Source organism: Dendropsophus ebraccatus, chromosome 9 (assembly GCF_027789765.1).
Source record: "Dendropsophus ebraccatus isolate aDenEbr1 chromosome 9, aDenEbr1.pat, whole genome shotgun sequence".
Taxonomy (NCBI): Eukaryota; Metazoa; Chordata; class Amphibia; order Anura; family Hylidae; genus Dendropsophus; species Dendropsophus ebraccatus.
In genome coordinates this window covers 116,877,818-116,900,227 of record NC_091462.1, presented here as the reverse complement: position 1 = coordinate 116,900,227, position 22,410 = coordinate 116,877,818, and the positions used below count along the sequence as shown (strand labels likewise).

The 22,410-nt window shown below is 55.0% G+C and overlaps 1 protein-coding gene across 1 annotated transcript; it reads left to right on the top strand.

Annotated features, from left to right (window-relative positions):
- The first annotated feature begins 91 nt into the window (after positions 1 to 91).
- Positions 92 to 22,188, top strand: PFAS (phosphoribosylformylglycinamidine synthase). Its single transcript, XM_069984682.1, has 29 exons — positions 92 to 116; positions 8,165 to 8,299; positions 11,079 to 11,214; positions 11,305 to 11,410; positions 12,845 to 13,031; positions 13,342 to 13,447; positions 13,516 to 13,656; positions 13,749 to 13,873; positions 13,949 to 14,077; positions 15,888 to 16,019; positions 16,140 to 16,268; positions 16,357 to 16,430; positions 16,513 to 16,669; positions 16,760 to 16,821; positions 16,902 to 17,063; positions 17,202 to 17,312; positions 17,475 to 17,606; positions 17,686 to 17,916; positions 18,092 to 18,272; positions 18,347 to 18,430; positions 18,503 to 18,658; positions 18,989 to 19,108; positions 19,182 to 19,327; positions 19,969 to 20,179; positions 20,260 to 20,351; positions 20,881 to 20,995; positions 21,122 to 21,268; positions 21,343 to 21,495; positions 21,727 to 22,188. The coding sequence occupies exons 1-29, from the start codon at positions 107 to 109 to the stop codon at positions 22,026 to 22,028; spliced, it is 3,972 nt and encodes a 1,323-aa protein (XP_069840783.1). The 5' UTR covers positions 92 to 106; the 3' UTR covers positions 22,029 to 22,188.
- Positions 22,189 to 22,410: the final 222 nt, after the last annotated feature.

The window sequence follows — 22,410 nt, the reverse complement described above, 5'->3', positions numbered from 1 at the left end:
TAGATACTAATGTGATGTGGATGATACATTATAATTGGTGGGGGGGTGTACAGGAAGCCACCCCTCCCCCTCTATACAGTCACATGTCTCGTATACAGGAGGATACATGATAGAAGGTGGAGTATCCAACCCATCTGTATCTGATCTGAGAGTCAAAGCCAGAGGGACAGGAAACCAGCCTGTCCTGAGGCCGTATCATCAGATTAGATACTAGAGATGAGCTATCTGCTGCTGTCTTATAATTGACTGATGCCCCCCCCCCCCGCCTGCCTTATAACTGATGCCCCCCCACCCCACCTGCCTTATAACTGACTGATGCCTCCACCCCCGACTGCCTTATAACTGACTGATGCCCCCACCCCCGACTGCCTTATAACTGATGCCCCCCACCCCACCTGCCTTATAACTGACTGATGCCTCCACCCCCGACTGCCTTATAACTGACTGATGCCCCCACCCCCGACTGCCTTATAACTGATGCCCCCCACCCCACCTGCCTTATAACTGACTGATGCCTCCACCCCCGACTGCCTTATAACTGACTGATGCCTCCACCCCCGACTGCCTTATAACTGACTGATGCCTCCACCCCCGACTGCCTTATAACTGATGCCCCCCCACCCCACCTGCCTTATAACTGACTGATGCCTCCACCCCCGACTGCCTTATAACTGACTGATGCCTCCACCCCCGACTGCCTTATAACTGACTGATGCCTCCACCCCCGACTGCCTTATAACTGACTGATGCCTCCACCCCCGACTGCCTTATAACTGACTGATGCCCCCCCACCCCACCTGCCTTATAACTGCCCCCCACCCCACCTGCCTTATAACTGACTGATGCCTCCACCCCCGACTGCCTTATAACTGACTGATGCCCCCACCCCCGACTGCCTTATAACTGATGCCCCCCCACCCCACCTGCCTTATAACTGACTGATGCCTCCACCCCCGACTGCCTTATAACTGATGCCCCCCCACCCCACCTGCCTTATAACTGACTGATGCCCCCCCACCCCACCTGCCTTATAACTGACTGATGCCTCCACCCCCGACTGCCTTATAACTGACTGATGCCTCCACCCCCGACTGCCTTATAACTGACTGATGCCTCCACCCCCGACTGCCTTATAACTGACTGATGCCCCCACCCCCAACTGCCTTATAACTGACTGATGCCCCCACCCCCCACTGCCTTATAACTGACTGCTGCTCTGTGCCGCTTAGTGCTGGGAAAAGCTGGATCTAGTCCTGAGAAATTGCAAGAAGTTTCCAGCACCTGTGAAGGAGCGACAGGGAGGCCCCGGGCCAGTAAGTAGGATGGATCATCCCCCAGCGATCACATTGCAGTGGGGCCATCCCACCACCGGGATAAGGGCATTTAAATGCTTAACTAGTCTGAATAATGGCTTCATGCTGGATACTATATCAGCAGCACAATACAAGGTGATCTCTATACCCTCTCAGCGGCACAGTACAGGAGGACCTCTATACCCTCTCAGCGGCACAGTACAGGGTGACCTCTATACCTTCTCAGCGGCACAGTACAGGGTGACCTCTATACCCTCTCAGCGGCACAGTACAGGAGGACCTCTATACCCTCTCAGCGGCACAGTACAGGGTGACCTCTATACCTTCTCAGCGGCACAGTACAGGGTGACCTCTATACCTTCTCAGCAGCACAGTATAGGAGGACTTCTATACCCTCTCAGTGGCACAGTACAGGGTGACCTCTCTACCCTCTCAGTGGCACAGTACAGGGTGACCTCTCTACCCTCTCAGAGGCACAGTACAGGGTGACCTCTCTACCCTCTCAGGCCCAGTACAGTGTGACCTCTCTACCCTCTCAGAGGCCCAGTACAGGGTGACCTCTATACCCTCTCAGCGGCACAGTACAGGGTGACCTCTATACCCTCTCAGCGGCACAGTACAGGGTGACCTCTATACCCTCTCAGAGGCCCAGTACAGGGTGACCTCTATACCCTCTCAGCGGCACAGTACAGGGGGACCTCTCTACCCTCTCAGCGGCACAGTACAGGGGGACCTCTCTACCCTCTCAGCGGCACAGTACAGGAGGACTTCTATACCCTCTCAGCGGCACAGTACAGGAGGACTTCTATACCCTCTCAGCGGCACAGTACAGGAGGACTTCTATACCCTCTCAGCGGCACAGTACAGGAGGACTTCTATACCCTCTCAGCGGCACAGTACAGGGGGACCTCTCTACCCTCTCAGCGGCACAGTACAGGGTGACCTCTCTACCCTCTCAGCGGCCCAGTACAGGGTGACCTCTATACCCTCTCAGTGGCTCAGCCAATGGTCTGTGCTATGGAACACTTTAATATCACGTGATGGGGGAAGCTCCTCTCCTATCACCCCCATCCTCTCCTCCTCCAAATCCCCCCCCCCCAATATCCATCCCCAGAGGTTGATGGGAGTTGTGGTCATATGTGCTCTGCAGTGATCTGTAGTCTTGTACACAGGAGCTTACACTCTACAGGTCACATCCTGAGCTGCAGCCCCTCCGCCCCTGAAAACACTGTTTACACAGATCAGAGTCCAGAAAGTGAAGAGCGCTGTGTATCCAATCCAGGTGTATCTGATCATCAGGTCTCTGCAAACTGTTCTAATAGCATATCATATGTGCCTGGCTTATAGTGCGTTTACACAGACAGATATATCTGACAGATTTTTTTAAGCCAAAGCCAGGAATGAATTTGAGAAGAGGAGAAATCTCAGTCTTTCTTTTATGACCTGCTCTCTGTTTATAGTCTGTTCCTGGCTTTGGCTTCAAAGATCTGTCCGATAAATCTTTATGTAAAAAGCGCACCATTAGATACCCTGTTCAGCAGACAGTATCACAAATGTATGGCTTAGATACACTGCTCAGCAGACAGTATCAATAATAATATTTGTATAGCACCAACAGATTCCACAGCACCTGCTTGCAAGAGTTTACACACTAGGAGGACTGGGGGGGGGGGGGGGGGGGGGGGGGGTGAAAAGAGCTTATGTGGTGTCCCACTAGGGGTGTTGCTGCTGTTCACACCCTTTGTAAATGTTTGTACTTTTTGTGGTCTTATTGAGGTCAAAGTAGTATTTAAAGATGACCACTAGATGTCGCTATATTATGTGTTTAAGTGTGAAAGCGGCACAGCTGAAGTGTCTCAAAGGGTTTTTGTGTTTTTTGTACCAGAATCTGCTAATCAGTAGGATCCTTACTTTCTTCTGTCCTATCACCTCTTCTCTTTCTGTTCTTCTGTTACACTCTTTCCACCCAACCACAGCGCTTTTTACAGGCTGGATTGGAAGTTAGTCCCTTGGGTAAAGGAGGAGTCTTAGTCAGGATTCTGTGGAGGAAGGACGCAAACCAAATAGCTCTCCACAGTGGTTCTACTTGGGCCCTGGTCCTCTGCCAGGTCCCATCGTAAAGTCTAGTCTTAGTCAGTGCCCTGCATGGGTTGGATGCAGGACAGTGCTCCGCTCCAAAATTCTTACTTAGCGAGTACACACAGCACTATGCAGTGTTAAAGCCTCTTAGGAGAGGACTAGCCTACAGATCATCTCAACCCAGGCCGTAGACAAGGAGTTACAACCGTGCACGACAGTATCCACTACAAAAGCCAAAGTTCTAGGAACTGATCCGGGTGGAGCAAAGTTACTAGAAAGTCTATGAACTCCATCTCACAGCGCAAGTGTCAGCAGGAAACTCTCAGCACTCTGCTCAGCCCAGCTCTCCCAGTAGAGCACTTTACTACTTGGGTTGAGACTCTCACGGCACCCTCCTCTCTACTACGCTACCTCAATACAACTCTACCAACACTACTATATCCTACTCAGCACTTATCCCACAGATCTGGTGGTTCTTTGTTATTTATTGGAACTTAATCAAGTGTACCGCTCATCTGTATTACCTGCTGCACATTTGCCAATAGTCAACGTCCTATAAGGAGTCTGTGATTATTCACCACCACCTGCACAGCACTTACACCGCAACCTTGGGACATCTCCCCTTTCTGTGGGTGACGGGTCCTATCATCGGGGAGGGTCATTACACCGCTCTGACCACCTGTGACTACACTATCCCAAGGGACCCGGCAGCAACCTGACAGGACACCGACCACAGGGGAGAAGGGTACAACCGGCCTTACACTCAAAAAGCAGGTGTGCCATCACACCTGTGTGCCCCCCAGGCACTGGCGTCACGTGACAAACCTTAAGGTCCGGCTGTATCTCGGCCATTCACCATAGGAAGTGGCATCACACTTCCATCTAGCAAGTGACCGGCCGTCCCACCACTACAACATCATCTGGGGGCTTACCAAGAGCGAGCTTACACACTAGGAGGACTGGGGGGTGCGAAGAGCTTACACACTAGGAGGACCGAGGGGGGGGGGGGGGAGCTTACACACTAGGAGGACTGGGGGGTGCGAAGAGCTTACACACTAGGAGGACCGAGGGGGGGGGGGAGCTTACACACTAGGAGGACTGGGGGGGAGAGCTTACACAGTAGTAGGACTGGGGGAGGGGAGAGCTTACACACTAGGAGGACTGGGGGGTGCGAAGAGCTTACACACTAGGAGGACTGGGGGGTGCGAAGAGCTTACACACTAGGAGGACTGGGGGGTGCGAAGAGCTTACACACTAGGAGGACTGGGGGGTGCGAAGAGCTTACACACTAGGAGGACTGGGGGGTGCGAAGAGCTTACACACTAGGAGGACTGGGGGGTGCGAAGAGCTTACACACTAGGCGGACTGGGGGGTGCGAAGAGCTTACACACTAGGAGGACCGAGGGGGGGGGGGGGAGCTTACACACTAGTAGGACTGGGGGGGAGCTTACACACTAGTAGGACCGGAGGGGGGGGGGAGCTTACACACTAGTAGGACTGGGGGGGGGGAAGCTTACACACTAGTAGGACTGGGGGGGGAGAGCTTACACACTAGTAGGACTGGGGGGGAGAGCTTACACACTAGGAGGACTGGGGGGGAGAGCTTACACACTAGGAGGACTGGGGGGGAGAGCTTACACACTAGGAGGACTGGGGGGGAGAGCTTACACACTAGGATGACCTGGGGGGGGGAGAGCTTACACACTAGGAGGACTGGGGGGGAGAGCTTACACACTAGGAGGACCTGGGGGGGGGAGAGCTTACACACTAGGAGGACTGGGGGGGAGAGCTTACACACTAGGAGGACTGGGGGGGAGAGCTTACACACTAGGAGGACTGGGGGGGGAGAGCTTACACACTAGGAGGACTGGGGGGAGGAGAGCTTACACACTAGGAGGACTGGGGGGAGGAGAGCTTACACACTAGGAGGACTGGGGGGAGGAGAGCTTACACACTAGGAGGACTGGGGGGGGGAGAGCTTACACACTAGGAAGACTGGGGGGGGGAGAGCTTACACACTAGAAGTGACATAAGAGCTTCAGGGCGCGCTTAAAGCTGTGAGTGTTGGGTAAGAGTCTGAGGTCTTTGTGTAATGAATACCAGAGAACAGGTGCAGCACAAGAGAAGTCCTGGAGGCTGGAGGGAGAGGTTCTGATTATGGAAGATGTTAGTATAGGATCATTAGCAGAACACAGAGCACTGGAAGGATGATAGGTGGAGTAGGGAGGAGATGTATGGGGGGCAGAATTGTAGAGAGCTCTATGGGTGAGGGTGATTGGCACAAGGGGGAGACGTCAGTCTAATGGCTGGAGAGGAAGATGGGTCAGGCTGCTGTGTTCAGGATAGACTGGAGAGGAAGATGGGTGTGGCTGCTGCGTTCAGGATAGACTGTAGAGGAAGATGAGTCTGGCTGCTGCGTTCAGGATAGACTGGAGAGGAAGATGGGTCTGGCTGCTGCGTTCAGGATAGACTGGAGAGGAAGATGGGTCTGGCTGCTGCGTTCAGGATAGACTGGAGATGGGAGAGTTTAGAGAAGGGAAGAGCGATAAGTAGGGAGTTACAGTAGTAAGACGGGAATGGATCAGGGTGACAGTCAGTGTGAGCGGTGTCAGTGGTGAGAAATGGGCGGATTGTGGAGATGTGTGAGATGGAGGTGACAGAAGCTGCAGGAGCTTAGATACTGGGAATGACAGATCCGATAACCCCTGGTGCACAGGAGAGATGCTACTACCACCGACTGAGAGTATCGACTCATCGGGAGAGGGAGACACACCGGATAACTAATGCAAAGAGTGTGATACTCAGCAGACCCTGAGCTAATCCTCCTATATCTCCCATCCTCCTCCGAGTCTCCTATCTCTTTCATCCTCCTCCCAGTCTCCTCCTATCACCCCCATCCTCCTCCCAGTCTCTGCCTCTCTTCCATCCTCCTCCCAGTCTCCTATCGCATCCATCCACCTCCAAGTCTCCTATTTCTCCCATCCTCCTCCCAGTCTCCTCCTATCACCCCCATCCTCCTCCCAGTCTCCTCCTATCACCCCCATCCTCCTCCCAGTCTCCTCCTATACCTCCCATCCTCCTCCCCCGGCCGGTCTCTGTGTTTCCTCATTCTCTGCAGCACATGGTTCTGGTGAGTGATTCCCACGCTGACGCATTGCACTGATACGCTGAGGATGATGGGGGTTGTAGTGATGGGACAGTTTCTATGCAGGAGTTTGCAGTGATTGGGTCTTGTACACAGGAGCTTACACTCTACTGCAGGAGGTTCCTATAAACTTCAGGATACAGAATCCTGATCCCACTCCAGTCACATCCAGAGCTGCAGCTGCAGTCCCCCCTGACCCCCCTGGTTATGCTGTGCAGTCCCCCCTGACCCCCCTGGTTACGCTGTGCAGTCCCCCCTGACCCCCCTGGTTATGCTGTGCAGTCCCCCCTGACCCCCCTGGTTGCGCTCTGCTGTCTCCCCTGACCCCCCCTGGTTACGCTCTGCAGTCCCCCCTGACCCCCCTGGTTGCACTCTGCAGTCCCCCCTGACCCCCCTGGTTGCGCTCTGCTGTCTCCCCTGACCCCCCTGGTTACGCTGTGCAGTCCCGCTGACCCCCTGGTTACGCTGTGCAGTCCCCCTGACCCCCCTGGTTATGCTGTGCAGTCCCCCCTGACCCCCCTGGTTGCGCTCTGCTGTCCCCCCTGACCCCCCTGGTTGCGCTCTGCTGTCCCCCCTGACCCCCCTGGTTACGCTGTGCAGTCCCCCCTGACCCCCCTGGTTATGCTGTGCAGTCCCCCCTGACCCCCCTGGTTATGCTGTGCAGTCCCCCCTGACCCCCCTGGTTATGCTGTGCAGTCCCCCCTGACCCCCCTGGTTACGCTGTGCAGTCCCCCCTGACCCCCCTGGTTATGCTGTGCAGTCCCCCCTGACCCCCCCTGGTTATGCTGTGCAGTCCCCCCTGACCCCCCTGGTTATGCTGTGCAGTCCCCCCTGACCCCCCTGGTTATGCTGTGCAGTCCCCCCTGACCCCCCTGGTTGCGCTCTGCTGTCTCCCCTGACCCCCCCTGGTTACGCTCTGCAGTCCCCCCTGACCCCCCTGGTTGCACTCTGCAGTCCCCCCTGACCCCCCTGGTTACGCTCTGCAGTCCCCCCTGACCCCCCTGGTTGCACTCTGCAGTCCCCCCTGACCCCCCTGGTTGCGCTCTGCTGTCTCCCCTGACCCCCCTGGTTACGCTGTGCAGTCCCCCTGACCCCCCTGGTTACGCTGTGCAGTCCCCCTGACCCCCCTGGTTATGCTGTGCAGTCCCCCCTGACCCCCCTGGTTACGCTGTGCAGTCTCCCCTGACCTCCTGGTTACGCTCTGCAGTCTCCCCTGACCCCCTGGTTACGCTGTGCAGTCCCCCCTGAGGCCCCTTGTTATGCTCTGCAGTCCCCCCTGAGGCCCCTTGTTACGCTGTGCAGTCCCCCCTGAGGCCCCTTGTTATGCTCTGCAGTCCCCCTGACCCCCTGGATACGCTCTGCAGTCCCCCTGACCCCCTGGATACGCTCTGCTGACCCCCTGACCCCCCTGGTTATGCTCTGCAGTCCCCCTGACCCCCCATGGTTACGCTCTGCAGTCCCTCTGGTTACTCCCCCTCTGTCCTTTCTAAAGCTTAGATACACAGGCTCAGCAGACTGTATCACACATGATGGGCTTGCCATCACATTATAGAGAATGTTTAGCTCTGTGTGTGGGGGCTTAGATACAGTATAAGAGCTGTATCCTGACCATCCTCTCCCCCTCCAGGGTCTCCCCGATCAGTGAAGATGGGGGTGCTGCACTTCTATTGCTCTTCCCAGGCTGATGACTCTGTGCGATTAGCTGGGGCCGAGACCGTCCGGACCGTGCAGAACGAGCGCTGCTACAACGTCAACTGGACAGGTAAGATGGGAGGTCCTGTGTGTATCGTATATTATATATAACAGGACAGGTTACAGATCAGAGGTCCTGTATGTATCGTATATTATAACAGGACAGGTTACAGATGAGAGGTCCTGTATGTATCGTATATTATATATAACAGGACAGGTTACAGATCAGAGGTCCTGTATGTATCGTATATTATATATAACAGGACAGGTAACAGATCAGAGGTTCTGTATGTATCGTATATTATATATAACAGGACGGGTAAGAGATCGGAGGCCCTGTATGTATCGTATATGAGATATAACAGGACGGGTAAGAGATCGGAGGCCCTGTATGTATCGTATATGAGATATAACAGGACGGGTAAGAGATCAGAGGTCCTGTATGTATCATATATTATATATAACAGGACGGGTAAGATCAGAGGTCCTGTATGTATCGTATATTATATATAACAGGACGGGTAAGATCGGAGGTCCTGTATGTATCGTATATTATATATAACAGGACGGGTAAGAGATCGGAGGTCCTGTATGTATCATATATTATATATAACAGGACGGGTAAGATCGGAGGTCCTGTATGTATTGTATATTATATATAACAGGACGGGTAAGAGATCGGAGGTCCTGTATGTATCGTATATTATATATAACAGGACGGGTAATCAGTAATGTCTCGGCTGATGCAGATATCCGGGAAGTTTTAGGGTTCAGCGATACAATGGGATCTGTCACCGTTATAATATAACTAATAACAAAACTACTGTATTACTGAGCACATAGAGGAAACCTCCACAGGGCAGGGAAAAGTAAGTGAACCCTTGAATAGATTGTAAGATCCCCCATTAGCAGTCACAACTCCACCATTCTACAGCTGTGAAAATCCATTAGATCTGCTGCCCAGCTGGGAGGAGGGTGTGAGCTCTTTGTTCTCCATAGCTCCTGGTCTCATCAGCCTATAGGACATGGACCCCCATCTTGTGTTGGGGATTGGGGGCCCCCTCTACCTGTAGACACTTGGTGTAGCGGTGATCACTCAGGTCTTGTCCAGGCCTCTCTATATCTCGGCTTCTCTTTGCCGCTTTCACTGTGATCTATAACCAGGTTTTGTTTGCCTTTATGTAAATCATTTACACAGGGGTTCACTTACTTTTTTTACCCCCTGCATTGTGGATATTTACTCAGTAGCAGACATGGATATAAAGCTGTCTGTGTGATACAAGAGTAGATCCATTGTGTTTGTCTATACCACCACATTCTATTGGAGATGAAAAAATATGGGGTTCACTTACTTGTTGCTGCTGTATATTACTAACCTGGGAACGAGCACTGGACCCCCTCCCGTTCTCCTCCGGCCCTGTCTCCTCTGTTATCTCCGCTAGGCCCCCTCCTGTCCTCCGGCCCTGTCTCCTCTGTTATCTCCGCTGGACCCCCTCCCGTCCTCCTCCGGCCCTGTCTCCTCTGTTATTTCCGCTAGGCCCCCTCCCGTCCTCCTCCGGCCCGGTCTCCTCTGTTATCTCCGCTGGGCCCCCTCCTGTCCTCCTCCGGCCCTGTCTCTTCTGTTATCCCCGCTGGGTCCCCTCCTCTCCTTCTCCGGCCCTGTCTCATCTGTTATCTCCGCTGAGCCCCCTCCTGTCCTCCGGCCCTGTCTCCTCTATTATCTCCGCTGGACCCCCTCCTGTCCTCCTCCGGCCCTGTCTCCTCTATTATCTTCGCTGGGCCCCCTCCTGTCCTCCTCCGGCCCTGTCTCATCTGTTATCTCCGCTGGGTTCCCTCCCGTCCTCCCCCGGCCCTGTCTCCTCTTATCTCCACTGGGTCCCCTCCTGTCCTCCGGCCCTGTCTCCTCTGTTATCTCCGCTGGGCCTCCTCCCGTTCTCCTCTGGCTCTGTCTCCTCTGTTTTCTCCGCTGGGCCCCCCTCCTGTCCTCCTCCGGCCCTGTCTCCTCTGTTTTCTCCGCTGGGCCCCCCCTCCTGTCCTCCTCCGGCCCTGTCTCCTCTGTTTTCTCCGCTGGGCCCCCCCTCCTGTCTTCCTCCGGCCCCAGGCTGTATCTGATCCCATGAACCCCAGGCTGTATCTGACCCCATGAACCCCAGGCTGTATCTGACCCCATGAACCCCAGGCTGTATCTGACCCCATGAACCCCAGGCTGTATCTGACCCCATGAACCCCAGGCTGTATCTGACCCCATGAATCTTAGGCTGTATCTGATCCCATGAACCCCAGGCTGTATCTGACCCCATGAACCCCAGGCTGTATCTGACCCCATGAACCCCAGGCTGTATCTGACCCCATGAACCCCAGGCTGTATCTGACCCCATGAACCCCAGGCTGTATCTGACCCCATGAACCCCAGGCTGTATCTGACCCCATGAACCCCAGGCTGTATCTGACCCCATGAACCCCAGGCTGCATCTGACCCCATGAACCCCAGGCTGCATCTGACCCCATGAACCCCAGGCTGCATCTGACCCCATGAACCCCAGGCTGCATCTGACCCCATGAATCTTAGGCTGTATCTGATCCCATGAATCTTAGGCTGTATCTGATCCCATGAATCTTAGGCTGTATCTGATCCCATGAATCTCAGGCTGTATCTGATCCCATGAATCCCAGGTTGTATCTGATCCTACAAACTCCAGGCTGTATTTGATCCCATGAATCCCAGCCTGTATCTAATCCTATGCTGTATCCCATATATCGGGCCCTAACCTCATTAATGGTGGCACCATTTCTCGTGGACTGGTGACCCAGTTAGTTGATGCTTATTTCTGACCTTGCGCCCCCTACAGGTAACACTTCCCCCACCTCTGAGCAGGTGGACACCCTGCGTTGGCTCTTCAGTTGCCCCTTTGACCCCCAGAGCATCTCAGACACGAGTTTCCTTCTCCCCGATCCATCGGACCTGCTGGTGGAGATCGGGCCCAGGTGGGTAGGCGGGCAGCAGAACCCCTTGTCCAGCCCTGGGGTTGTTGGATATCTTCCTGCTGACTGTTTTCTCCCTATTCCCCTGTGTAGGTTGAATTTCTCTACAGCCTCCTCCACCAATGCCGTGTCTATCTGTCGCTCCATCGGGCTGACCAGCATCGACCGTATCGAATGTTCTAAACGCTATCTGATGAAGGTAAAGGGTGGAATGTCCCAGACCAATGTTTCCTATTTGAGTCAGGGGTCTCTATTGTGAGGGTCTGTGGGAGATCTTACTGGTCTGGTGCCATGTTGGCTGGGGGGGTCTGTATGAGATCTTACTAGTCTGTGGTGTCCTGTGCTGGCACCATGTTGGCTGGGGTTCTGTATGGGATGTTACTGGTCTTTGGAGTCCTGTGCTGTCGCCATGTTGGTCGGGGGTCTTTCTGAGATCTTACTGGTCTGTGATGTCCTATGGTGTCACTATGTTGGCTGGGGGTCTCGCTGAGATCTTACTGGTCTGTGGTGTACTGTGCTGGTGCCATGTTGGCTGGGGTCTCTTTGAGTTCTTACTAGTCTTTGGTGTCCTGTGGTGTCGCTATGTTTGCTGGGGGTCGTCTGTATGGGATCTTACTGGTCTGTGGTGTACTGTGCTGGTGCCATGTTGGCTGGGGGTCTGTTTGTGATCCTTCTGGTCTGTGGTGTCCTGTTCTGGCGCCATGTTGGCTGGGGGTCTGTGCGAGATCTTACTGGTCTGTGGTGTCCTGTGCTGGCGCCATGTTGGCTGGGGTCTCTTTGAGATCTTACTAGTCTTTGGTGTCCTGTGGTGTCGCTATGTTTGTTGGAGGTCTGTATGTGATCTTACTGGTCTGTGGTGTCCTGTGCTGTCGCCATGTTGGCTGGGGGTCTGTTTGTGATCCTTCTGGTCTGTGGTGTCCTGTTCTGGCGCCATGTTGGCTGGGGGTCTGTGCGAGATCTTACTGGTCTGTGGTGTCCTGTGCTGGCGCCATGTTGGCTGGGGTCTCTTTGAGATCTTACTAGTCTTTGGTGTCCTGTGGTGTCGCTATGTTTGTTGGAGGTCTGTATGTGATCTTACTGGTCTGTGGTGTCCTGTGCTGTAGCCATGTTGGCTGGGGGTCTGTTTGTGATCCTTCTGGTCTGTGGTGTCCTGTTCTGGTGCCATGTTGGCTCGCGTCTGTGCGAGATCTTACTGGTCTGCGGTGTCCTGTGCAGGCGACATGTTGGCCGGGGATCTGTATGGGATCTTACTGGTCTGCGGTGTCCTGTGCTGGCCCATGTTGGCCGGGGATCTGTATGGAATCTTACTGGTCTGTGGTGTCCTGTGCTGGCGCCATGTTGGCCAGGGATCTGTATGGGATCTTACTGGTCTGTGGTGTCCTGTGCTGGCGCCATGTTGGCCAGGGATCTGTATGGGATCTTACTGGTCTGTGGTGTCCTGTGCTGGCGCCATGTTTGCCGGGGATCTGTATGGGATCTTACTGGTCTGTGGTGTCTTGTGCTGGCGCCATGTTTGCCAGAGGTCTGTACTATGAGATTGTGTCATTGAAAAGCATGAGTGTCAGATACCTGGCATCACAGTTGTACCGCTCGGCTCTGGCGTTTTCTATTAATTCTCCGTGTAACCATTCAGTTTCAGAGAGAAGTGGAGGAGGGTGAAAAGCAGAGCCTGGTGTCCTCCCTGTATGATCGGATGACTGAGTGCGTCTATCCCACGCCCGTGACAAGCTTTGAGATCTCGGTGCGGCCGGAGAAGGTGTACGAGGTGGATGTGATCGGGCAGGGGAGATCGGCGCTGGAAATGGCAAACACCGAGCTCGGTACGTGGATCCCAGTGGAGAATAATAGGACAAGTTATGGAGGTTGTATCTTCTGCTCCAGTCACTCCTAGAGCTGCGTTCACAATTCTGCTGGTGACCCTCATCATAGTGCTGCACTGCATCGTGGGAGATGTAGTGTTTACAGCTCAACCATCGGGGTGCGCTGCAGCGCAGAACACAATCTGTGTAGTCACCGAACCATCGGGGGCTCTGCAGTGCAGAACACAATTTGTGTAGTCACCGAACCATCAGGAGGTGCTGCAGCGCAGTTCTCTCTGAGGATTTCTATGGCCTCCATTCTCTTTCCTAGGCCTTGCCTTTGACTCCTGGGACCTGGATTATTACACCGCGCTCTTCCAGCGTGTGGGCCGTAACCCCAGCAGCGTTGAGTGCTTCGACTTGGCTCAGTCTAACAGGTCGGTGTCTCTCGGAGGTGACTGTCTCTTTAGAGACCTCCTGAGTACTGACCCTCTCCGTCTTGCAGTGAGCACAGCCGCCATTGGTTCTTCAAGGGCAGGCTCCTGGTGGACGGGCAGGAGAAGCCGCACTCGCTGTTCGACCTGATCATGAAGACCCAGGAGACCAGTAATCCCAACAACGTCATCAAGTTCTGTGACAACAGCAGGTGAGCGCTGGGGCCCCGAGACCTTGGAGGGCACAGTGAGGGGTAGTCCGAGTCACCTGACCATCCTCCATGTTGTGGCTTCATCCTTCCAGTGCAATCCAGGGCAAAAAAGTGGCCAGTCTGATCCCCACCGATCCCTCCCATCCTGGTCCCTACATGCTGACAAGCTCCACCCGGCACCTCATCTTCACTGCTGAGACCCATAACTTCCCCACAGGTGAGCTAAATCCGGGTTGTCCTGCAATGTGTGTTGATGGCCGGTCCTCCTATAACGTTCTCCCTTCTCTTACAGGCGTAGCTCCATTTAGCGGTGCCACTACCGGTACAGGTGGTCGTATTCGGGATGTACAGAGCACAGGGAAGGGAGCCCATGTCATAGCGGGCACAGCGGGCTACTGCTTCGGCAATCTGCACATTCCAGGTAAGAAGGTGATGGCTGAGGGGCTCGTCCAGGTGAGGGGATGATGGATGAGGGGCTCGCCCAGGTGAAGGGGTGATGGATGAGGGGCTCGCTCAGGTGGCTGGTGGGCTCGCCCAGTTGAGGGCATGATGGCTCAGGGACTCGCCAAGGTAAGGGGGTGATGGCTGAGGGGCTCACTCAGGTGAGGGGGTGATGGCTGAGGGGCTCGCACAGGTAAGGGGGTGATGGCTGAGGGGCTCGCCCAGGTAAGGGGGTGATGGCTGAGGGGCTCGCCCAGGTGAGGGGGTGATGGCTGATTGGCTCGCACAGTTGAGGGGGTGATGGCTGAGGGGCTCGCCCAGGTTAGGGGGTGATGGCTGAGGGGCTCGCCCAGGTGAGTGGGGGATGGCTGAGGGACTCGCTCAGGTAAGTGGGTGATGGCTGAGGGGGCTCATCCAGGTGATGGCTGAGGGGCTTGCCCAGGTGAGTGGGGGATGGCTGAGGGGCTCGCTCAGGTGAGGGGGTGATGGCTGAGGGGCTCCTCCAGGTGAGGTGGTGATGGCTGCGGGGCTCTCCCAGGTGAGGGGGTGATGGCTGAGGGGCTCCTCCAAGTGAGGGGGTGATGGCTGAGGGGCTCCTCCAGGTGAGGGGGTGATGGCTGAGGGGCTCGCTCAGGTGAGGTGGTGATGGCTGAGGGGCTCGCCCAGGTGAGTGGGGGATGGCTGAGGGGCTCGCACAGGTAAGGGGGTGATGGCTGAGGGGCTCGCCCAGGTGAGGAAGTGATGGCTGAGGGTATCGCCCAGGTAAGGGGGTGATGGCTGAGGGGCTCGCCCAGGTGAGTGGGGGATGGCTGAGGGACTCGCTCAGGTAAGTGGGTGATGGCTGAGGGGCTCCTCCAGGTGAGGTGGTGATGGCTGAGGGGCTCTCCCAGGTTAGGGGGTGATGGCTGAGGGGCTCGCCCGGGAAAGGGGGTGATGGCTGAGGGGATCGCCCAGGTAAGGGGGTGATGGCTGAGGGGATCGCCCGGGTAAGGGGGTGATGGCTGAGGGGATCGCCTGGGTAAGGGGGTGATGGCTGGGGGGATCGCCCGGGTAAGGGGGTGATGGCTGAGGGCCTCGCCCAGGTTAGGGGGTGATGGCTGAGGGGCTCGCCCGGGTAAGGGGGTGATGGCTGAGGGGATCGCCCGGGTAAGGGGGTGATGGCTGAGGGCCTTGCCCAGGTTAGGGGGTGATGGCTGAGGGGCTCGCCCGGGTAAGGGGGTGATGGCTGAGGGGATCGCCCGGGTAAGGGGGTGATGGCTGAGGGCCTCGCCCAGGTTAGGGGGTGATGGCTGAGGGGCTCGCCCGGGTAAGGGGGTGATGGCTGAGGGGATCGCCCGGGTAAGGGGGTGATGGCTGAGGGGATCGCCCGGGTAAGGGGGTGATGGCTGAGGGGATCGCCCGGGTAAGGGGGTGATGGCTGAGGGCCTCGCCCAGGTTAGGGGGTGATGGCTGAGGGGCTCGCCCGGGTAAGGGGGTGATGGCTGAGGGGATCGCCCGGGTAAGGGGGTGATGGCTGAGGGGATCGCCCGGGTAAGGGGGTGATGGCTGAGGGGATCGCCCGGGTAAGGGGGTGATGGCTGAGGGCCTCGCCCAGGTTAGGGGTTGATGGCTGTGGGGCTCGCCCGGGTAAGGGGGTGATGGCTGAGGGGATCGCCCGGGTAAGGGGGTGATGGCTGAGGGCCTTGCCCAGGTTAGGGGGTGATGGCTGAGGGGCTCTCCCAGGTGAGGGGGTGATGGCTGAGGGTGTTCCTGTCTGCCAATTATAATGATCCGAGCTCCCATCTCTATAGGATATTCTCTCCCATGGGAGGACGCCTCCTACCAATATCCAGTCCAGTTTGCTCGGCCTCTGGAGGTCGCCATTGAAGCCAGCAATGGAGCCTCGGATTATGGCAATAAATTTGGCGAGCCGGTGCTGACAGGTGAGGAGGTTATGCTCTCCCCCCCCCCCCGCCGCAGGTGTCCATAGTTTGCAGCTGTTGGACTGAACGCCATTGTTTGCTTCCCACCATTGACTGACAACATCTTTTATATGGTGACAGGATTTGCCCGATCCTTCGGCCTTCGTCTGCCCTCCGGGGAGAGGAGAGAGTGGGTAAAGCCGATCATGTTCAGCGGAGGCATTGGATCAATGGAAGACATTCATCGGACCAAAGAGGCTCCAGCACCCGGTAAGGCTCCTCCATGACGTGAGATGCTCTGCAGATAAAGTGATGGCTTGGTGGCAGATGTGTAGACCTCTGTGTTTTTCCACCTCAGGGATGCACGTTGTGAAGATCGGGGGTCCCGTCTATAGGATCGGTGTGGGGGGAGGTGCTGCTTCTTCTATACAGGTAAGTGCCAGTGAGAAAATGTATCAGTTCAAGATTCTACATCTTGTATCGGATGGTGACTTAGTTCCTGGGGATCGTACAGGTCCAGGGGGACAATGCTAGTGAGCTGGACTTTGGCGCAGTTCAGCGAGGGGACGCGGAGATGGAGCAGAAGATGAACCGGGCCCTTCGTGCCTGTGTGGAGAGAGGAGCCCGGAACCCGATCTGCAGCATTCACGACCAAGGGGCCGGCGGGAACGGTGAGAGGCCCGAAGACTGCATTGTCCTCCCCTGGAGATCTGCAGATCTTACTCCCCCATCTTGACTCATTGTCCCCTTGTCCCCTGTAGGTAACGTACTGAAGGAGCTAAGCGAGCCTCAGGGTGCCGTCATCTACACCAAGAACTTCCAGGTACGAAGCCTTCACGGCTCCTCCATCGCGTGGACCTTTAGTTCTTCCTTAGACTCTGAGTGGTCTTGTCTCTTCTCCAGTTAGGGGACCCCACATTGAGTGTCCTGGAGATCTGGGGGGCTGAGTACCAGGAATCCAATGCCCTGCTTGTCCGTCCAGATGATGCAGAGTTCCTGCGGTCAGTGTGTCGTAGGGAAAGGTCTCCGGTGGACTTTGTGGGCAGGATCACCGGAGACGGCAGGGTAAGAGCAGGATACGTTACTTTGTGTGTCTGGAAATCCCTTCCCCTGCATCGCCCTGACCCATGCCGCAGGGAGTCTTCAGTAACATTGTATTATTTGTTGATGAGATTGTTGGTTCTTGTCACTTTTCCCTTGCAGATTGTGTTGGTGAACGGCAGCGAGAAGGATCCTCCTCCTGATCACAGTGACCGCAATAGTGTCCCGGTGGACCTGGAGCTGGAGTGGGTCCTGGGGAAGATGCCTCGTAAGGTACAGAACCTGGTCCTGCCTGGTATTTCCAGACATCTTGGTTCTCATTCTGCTCTCCCTTCCTTGTCTTCTCTGTCTCCAGACGTCTTTGTTCTCCTTTCCTTGTCTTCTCTGTCTCCAGACGTCTTGGTTCTCCTTTCCTCGTCTTTTGTGTCTCTACAGGAGTTTGTGTTAAATCACGTCACCCCCGATCTCCGATCATTGACGCTCCCGGATAACCTCAGCATCCGTCAAGCACTGGAACGCGTCCTGAGATTGCCGTCCGTAGCAAGCAAGCGATATCTAACAAACAAGGTGGGATTCTCCTCGGTGTACATGCTGGGACTTGTGGTCTCTGTATGTGCAGTAACCTGGAACCTTCCTCCTTCTGCAGGTGGATCGCTCGGTTACGGGTCTTGTGGCCCAGCAGCAGTGTGTGGGGCCACTTCACACACCCCTGGCTGATGTCGCCGTCATCTCCCTGTCCTACACGGACACTGTAGGTGGCGCTACAGCTATCGGGGAGCAGCCAATCAAAGGTCTCCTGGATCCGGCGGCAGGGGCTCGTATGGCGGTGGGCGAGGCTCTCACCAACCTGGTGTTTGCCTTAGTTACTGACCTGAAGGTAATCTCGGCCTCAGTGAGACTAGTGAATAGTAACTTGTAGAGTCCACCATGTGACTCCTTTAGCAGCCTGTTGGTGTCCTCCTCTGTTGCACAGTATCAGAGATCCCCCGGGATCAGTGTGTGTAGTTCCGGCAGCCCTCCACTTTTGCCATCATTCTCTCTCCTCTTGGTAGGACGTGAAGTGCAGCGGTAACTGGATGTGGGCGGCCAAGCTTCCCGGTGAAGGTGCCACACTGTACGACGCCTGTGTGGCCATGTGTGACGTCATGGCGCAGGTCGGCATCGCTGTGGATGGAGGGAAGGACTCTCTAAGCATGGCCGCCAGAGTTGGAGAGGAGACCGTGAAGGCCCCAGGTGGGCCGAGGAACCGGTGACCTTCCCGAGCTCCTGTCCCTGTCCTCCGGTCTAATACTATCTCTGTTCTCCAGGATCCCTGGTGGTCTCTGCATACGCAGTGTGCCCCGATATCACCGCCACAGTCACCCCAGACCTGAAGAACCCAGGGCAGAAGGGTAAGTGCGGGGCCTGTCTGGGGGAAGAGTTGTAGATATGATATGACCTCTCACCTGCTGTCTGGTCTCCAGGCGTCCTCCTCTATGTGCCCCTCACCCCCGGGAAGCATCGTCTGGGGGGCAGCGCCTTGGCTCAGTGCTATTCCCAGCTCGGGCAGGAGCCTCCTGACCTGGAGGACCCACAGACCTTGGTTTCCTGCTTCAGGGTCACTCAGCAGCTTCTTAGAGGTGAGATCTGTCAGGTTAGCTCTATAATGTCACCCAGCGATGGAAGTCATTGCCTCATCCTGACTCTTATCCCTTCTTCTGCTGCCGTCCTGTTAGCTCTCAGGATGCTGAATCTTCCATGTCCCACACTGTGCACAGGAGCGGTCCTGCTGCGTTGCATCGACATGTTGTGGGTGCATATATAGTTCCTGTAAACACTACTTCTCCCACAATGCACCACAGCAGAAAACGTTCTGTGCTCTAGGACCTATAGTGACAGGTCTTGTAGTGTCTTGTCTTCTCCATAATCCATGTATATCTGATGGCGGCTTTCTTCCGTCACACCCTCAGAGCGTGTGCTGAGCGCAGGACACGACGTTAGTGATGGCGGTCTCATCACGTGTCTCCTGGAGATGGCGTTTGCTGGGAACTGCGGTCTGGATGTGGCGTTCTCCGCCCCGGATGTCAGTGGTAAGTCCCTGCGCCGCCTCTTGTGGCTGATGTGGCCGTCCGGACGTCTTCACATCTCGCTTCTTCTCCTCAGCTCTGGATCTGCTCTTCTCGGAGGAGTTGGGCCTTATCGTAGAAGTCCCTGAAGCTTCATCGGAGCGGGTTATAGATCGGTATCGGGCATCCGGGCTCCAGTGTGTGGGTATAGGACGTACCGAGGGCAGGGGGCCGGGCTCTAGGGTAAGTGATCACCCCGCCCCCATCCTTTGTCCTAGAAGTCTCTGTGGCCCCTGTGCTGATCCTCCCATGGTTTGGTTCTTGTGTCTTTTTTTCTGTTTTTTTTTTTTTTAATTTAATAAAATTTTTCTTTTAAGGGGAAAGTGTCACCTACTGTTTCTGTTACTGATTAGAATCAGATACTAAAACTTGTTCTTTTATTCTAATTGTTTTTATTTTCTGACTAAAATTATATTTCGCTTTTTATACATTGTTATGGGGGCGGCCATATTACTGCAAGCCTCATGGACATAGACGACAATAGACAGACTCTGTCTCCTTGAGATGGATGTGAGACATTACTGAGCGCGCTCTGTGACCCGTGAAGAGGTCATCCCACAGGGAGCTGCTCTTGTCTCCTCTATTCACTGGTGTCACCTGATGCTGCAATGCTGTACAGATCACTTTACTGCAGCCTCCTCTTATCACCACAGACACAACAGGAAGTCTCAGCTTAGCTTAAGCCCCATTGGGGAGAATGAAAACTGTAAGATATCAGGATGAATATATATACATATATCTATAGAGAGAAAAATGGAAAATTAGAAAAAATAAAAACATTTTTAAGTTATTTAGTCACTTTCTGATGACGCTGTCCCTTTAAGGTTCGTGTTTGTGTGAATGAGGAGGAGGTCCTGTGCGACGGGGTCGGGGCCCTGCGGGCGTTGTGGGAGGAGACAAGTTTCCAGCTGGAACGTTTGCAGGCCAGTCCTAGCTGCGTGTCACAGGAAGAGGCGGGGCTCCGTAAGAGGGAGGGGCCAAACTACAAGCTGACCTTCAATCCCTCAGAGAAGCCTCCTGTGGCGGCTCTGCCAGGTGCAGTAGTGATGGATGATGAGAGTTATACAATCGCCTTATATCATCTCTGTATAATATAACGTGTGTCACCCTCACAGGCTCCACCCAGCCGCGGGTCGCTGTCGTGCGGGAAGAAGGCAGCAATGGCGACCGGGAGATGGCGGCCGCGCTGCTGAGCGCTGGGTTTGAGGTAACGTCATAAATCCTTTACTGTGATAACTTCTACTGGGGAGAAAGTGGAGATGCTGCTGGCTTCCTGTCAGCTCTCAGGCAGCAGCAATGCATCATGGGATATCAGCAACCTGTTAACGCCTGCAGGGAAGATTCATCAGTTTAAAGGGGTACAGAGATTTGTAATTTACTTCTATTTAAAAAAATCTCATATCTCAAATCCCCCATACTTATCAGCTGCTGTATGTCCTGCAGGAAGTGGTGTATTCTCTCCAGTCTGGATTGCAGGAGAGGCTTTCTATGGGGATTTGCTGCTGCTCTGGACAGTTCCTGACATGGACAGATGTGGCAGCAGAGAGCACTGTGTCAGTATACACCACTTCCTGAAGGACATACAGCAGCTGATAAGTACTGGAAGACTGGAGTTTTACAAATCTCTGGCACTTTATGGCACCAGTTGATTTGAAAGAAAATTCTGTTTGCTGAACTACTCCTTTAAGGTGTGACACGCTATAACTACTCCCATCAGGCTGTGATCTTCTCTGCAGGTCTGGGACGTCACCATGGAGGATCTGCTGTCCGGAGGGGCCACCCTGCAGCTCTTCAGGGGGCTGATATTTGTTGGGGGTTTCAGCTACGCAGATGTCCTGGGGTCTGCAAAAGGCAAGTGCAGGAATACGACTGTTCTAATACTGCCCCCTATAGACCAGAGCCGGTATTGTATTAAGTAGTTATACTCTTATAGATGGGATCTTGTCGGTGACTTGTTTGGGTGTCTCCGTCTTATAGGTTGGGCGGCGTCGGTGAAGTTTAACCCTGGTGTCCGGGATCAGTTTGAGGCGTTTCGCTGTAGATCGGACACGTTTAGCCTGGGGATCTGTAATGGCTGCCAGCTGATGGCGCTCCTGGGCTGGGTGGGATCGGAGGCCCCGGCAGGTAAGTGACCCGGATACTTGGCGTCAGTCTGTGCACGTTCTGCCTGGTCTTACCCGGTCTTGTCCGGTCTGCAGGAGATCGTCCCTCACAAGGAGTCTTGCTCAGCCATAACCTCTCCGGACGCTTTGAGTCCCGATTTGTGACGGTGAAGATCGAGGAGAGTCCCTGTGTCCTGCTGGAGGGGATGGCCGGGTCATCGCTCGGGGTGTGGGTGGCCCATGGAGAAGGTAAGTGTCTGGGTGTGATCAGGATGGTGATCATCATGGCAGCCTCAGGAGCAGCGATCGGCACACAATATTTCCCGAGTTAACAAGCCGGCCTTTAAGGTTTCAGGAGTCGAGAAGTGAAGGATCCGTCCTCTGTGCAGTTGTGTCTCGGTTATCACCCAGCTTTCCCAGAATCTTAGAGATACAGATGTTCTCCCCCCCCAATCTGATTGGTTTCTGCTTGCCTTCCAGGTCTCATGAGATTCCGATCGGAGAAGGTCCGGGATCATGTGACCTCTCATCGTCTGACTCCTCTTCGCTATGTGGACGACCATAATGTCCCCACTGAGGAGTACCCCATGAATCCGAACGGTTCCCCTCTGGGCATTGCCGGGCTGTGCTCTGAGGATGGCCGCCATCTTGCCATGATGCCGCACCCGGAGCGCTGTGTCCTGAAGTGGCAGTGGCCCTGGATGCCGGAGGACTGGAGGACCCTGGAGGCGTCTCCCTGGATGCGGCTCTTTGAGAATGGATACCGCTGGTGTATGCGCTGATGTCCGCTGTCACATGTCGGGGGTCAGACTGGAGGTGATATGGATGTGCGGAGATCCTGCTGGCTTCAGGGTACGGCCCGGAGGTATCCCCCTCTGTGCAGGGACTCTGCGCCCTCTATGTACATACATTGTAGAATAAAGAACATTCTGTCCAGCTTTATACACCTTACTGTGCATACTGTGTTAGGCTCCATTCACACTGCAATCTGTAGTATTCCCAGCTGCTGCCTGAGGAGGGGGCTGTAGCACCAATCAGCAGGAGCCTCAGGGCCCTATTCCACCGGACGATTATCGTTTGCATAATCGTTAACGATTAACGATCTCAAACGACCGCTATTGCGAAAGACCTGAAGACGTTCACTCATTTCCATGGAACGATAAT

Coding starts and splice junctions, on each gene's coding strand:
- PFAS (XM_069984682.1), top strand. Junction 16,670..16,759: donor CCAAGGGGCCGGCGGGAACG/GTGAGAGGCCCG, acceptor TGTCCCCTGTAG/GTAACGTACTGAAGGAGCTA. Junction 19,328..19,968: donor GCAGGGGGCCGGGCTCTAGG/GTAAGTGATCAC, acceptor TGTCCCTTTAAG/GTTCGTGTTTGTGTGAATGA.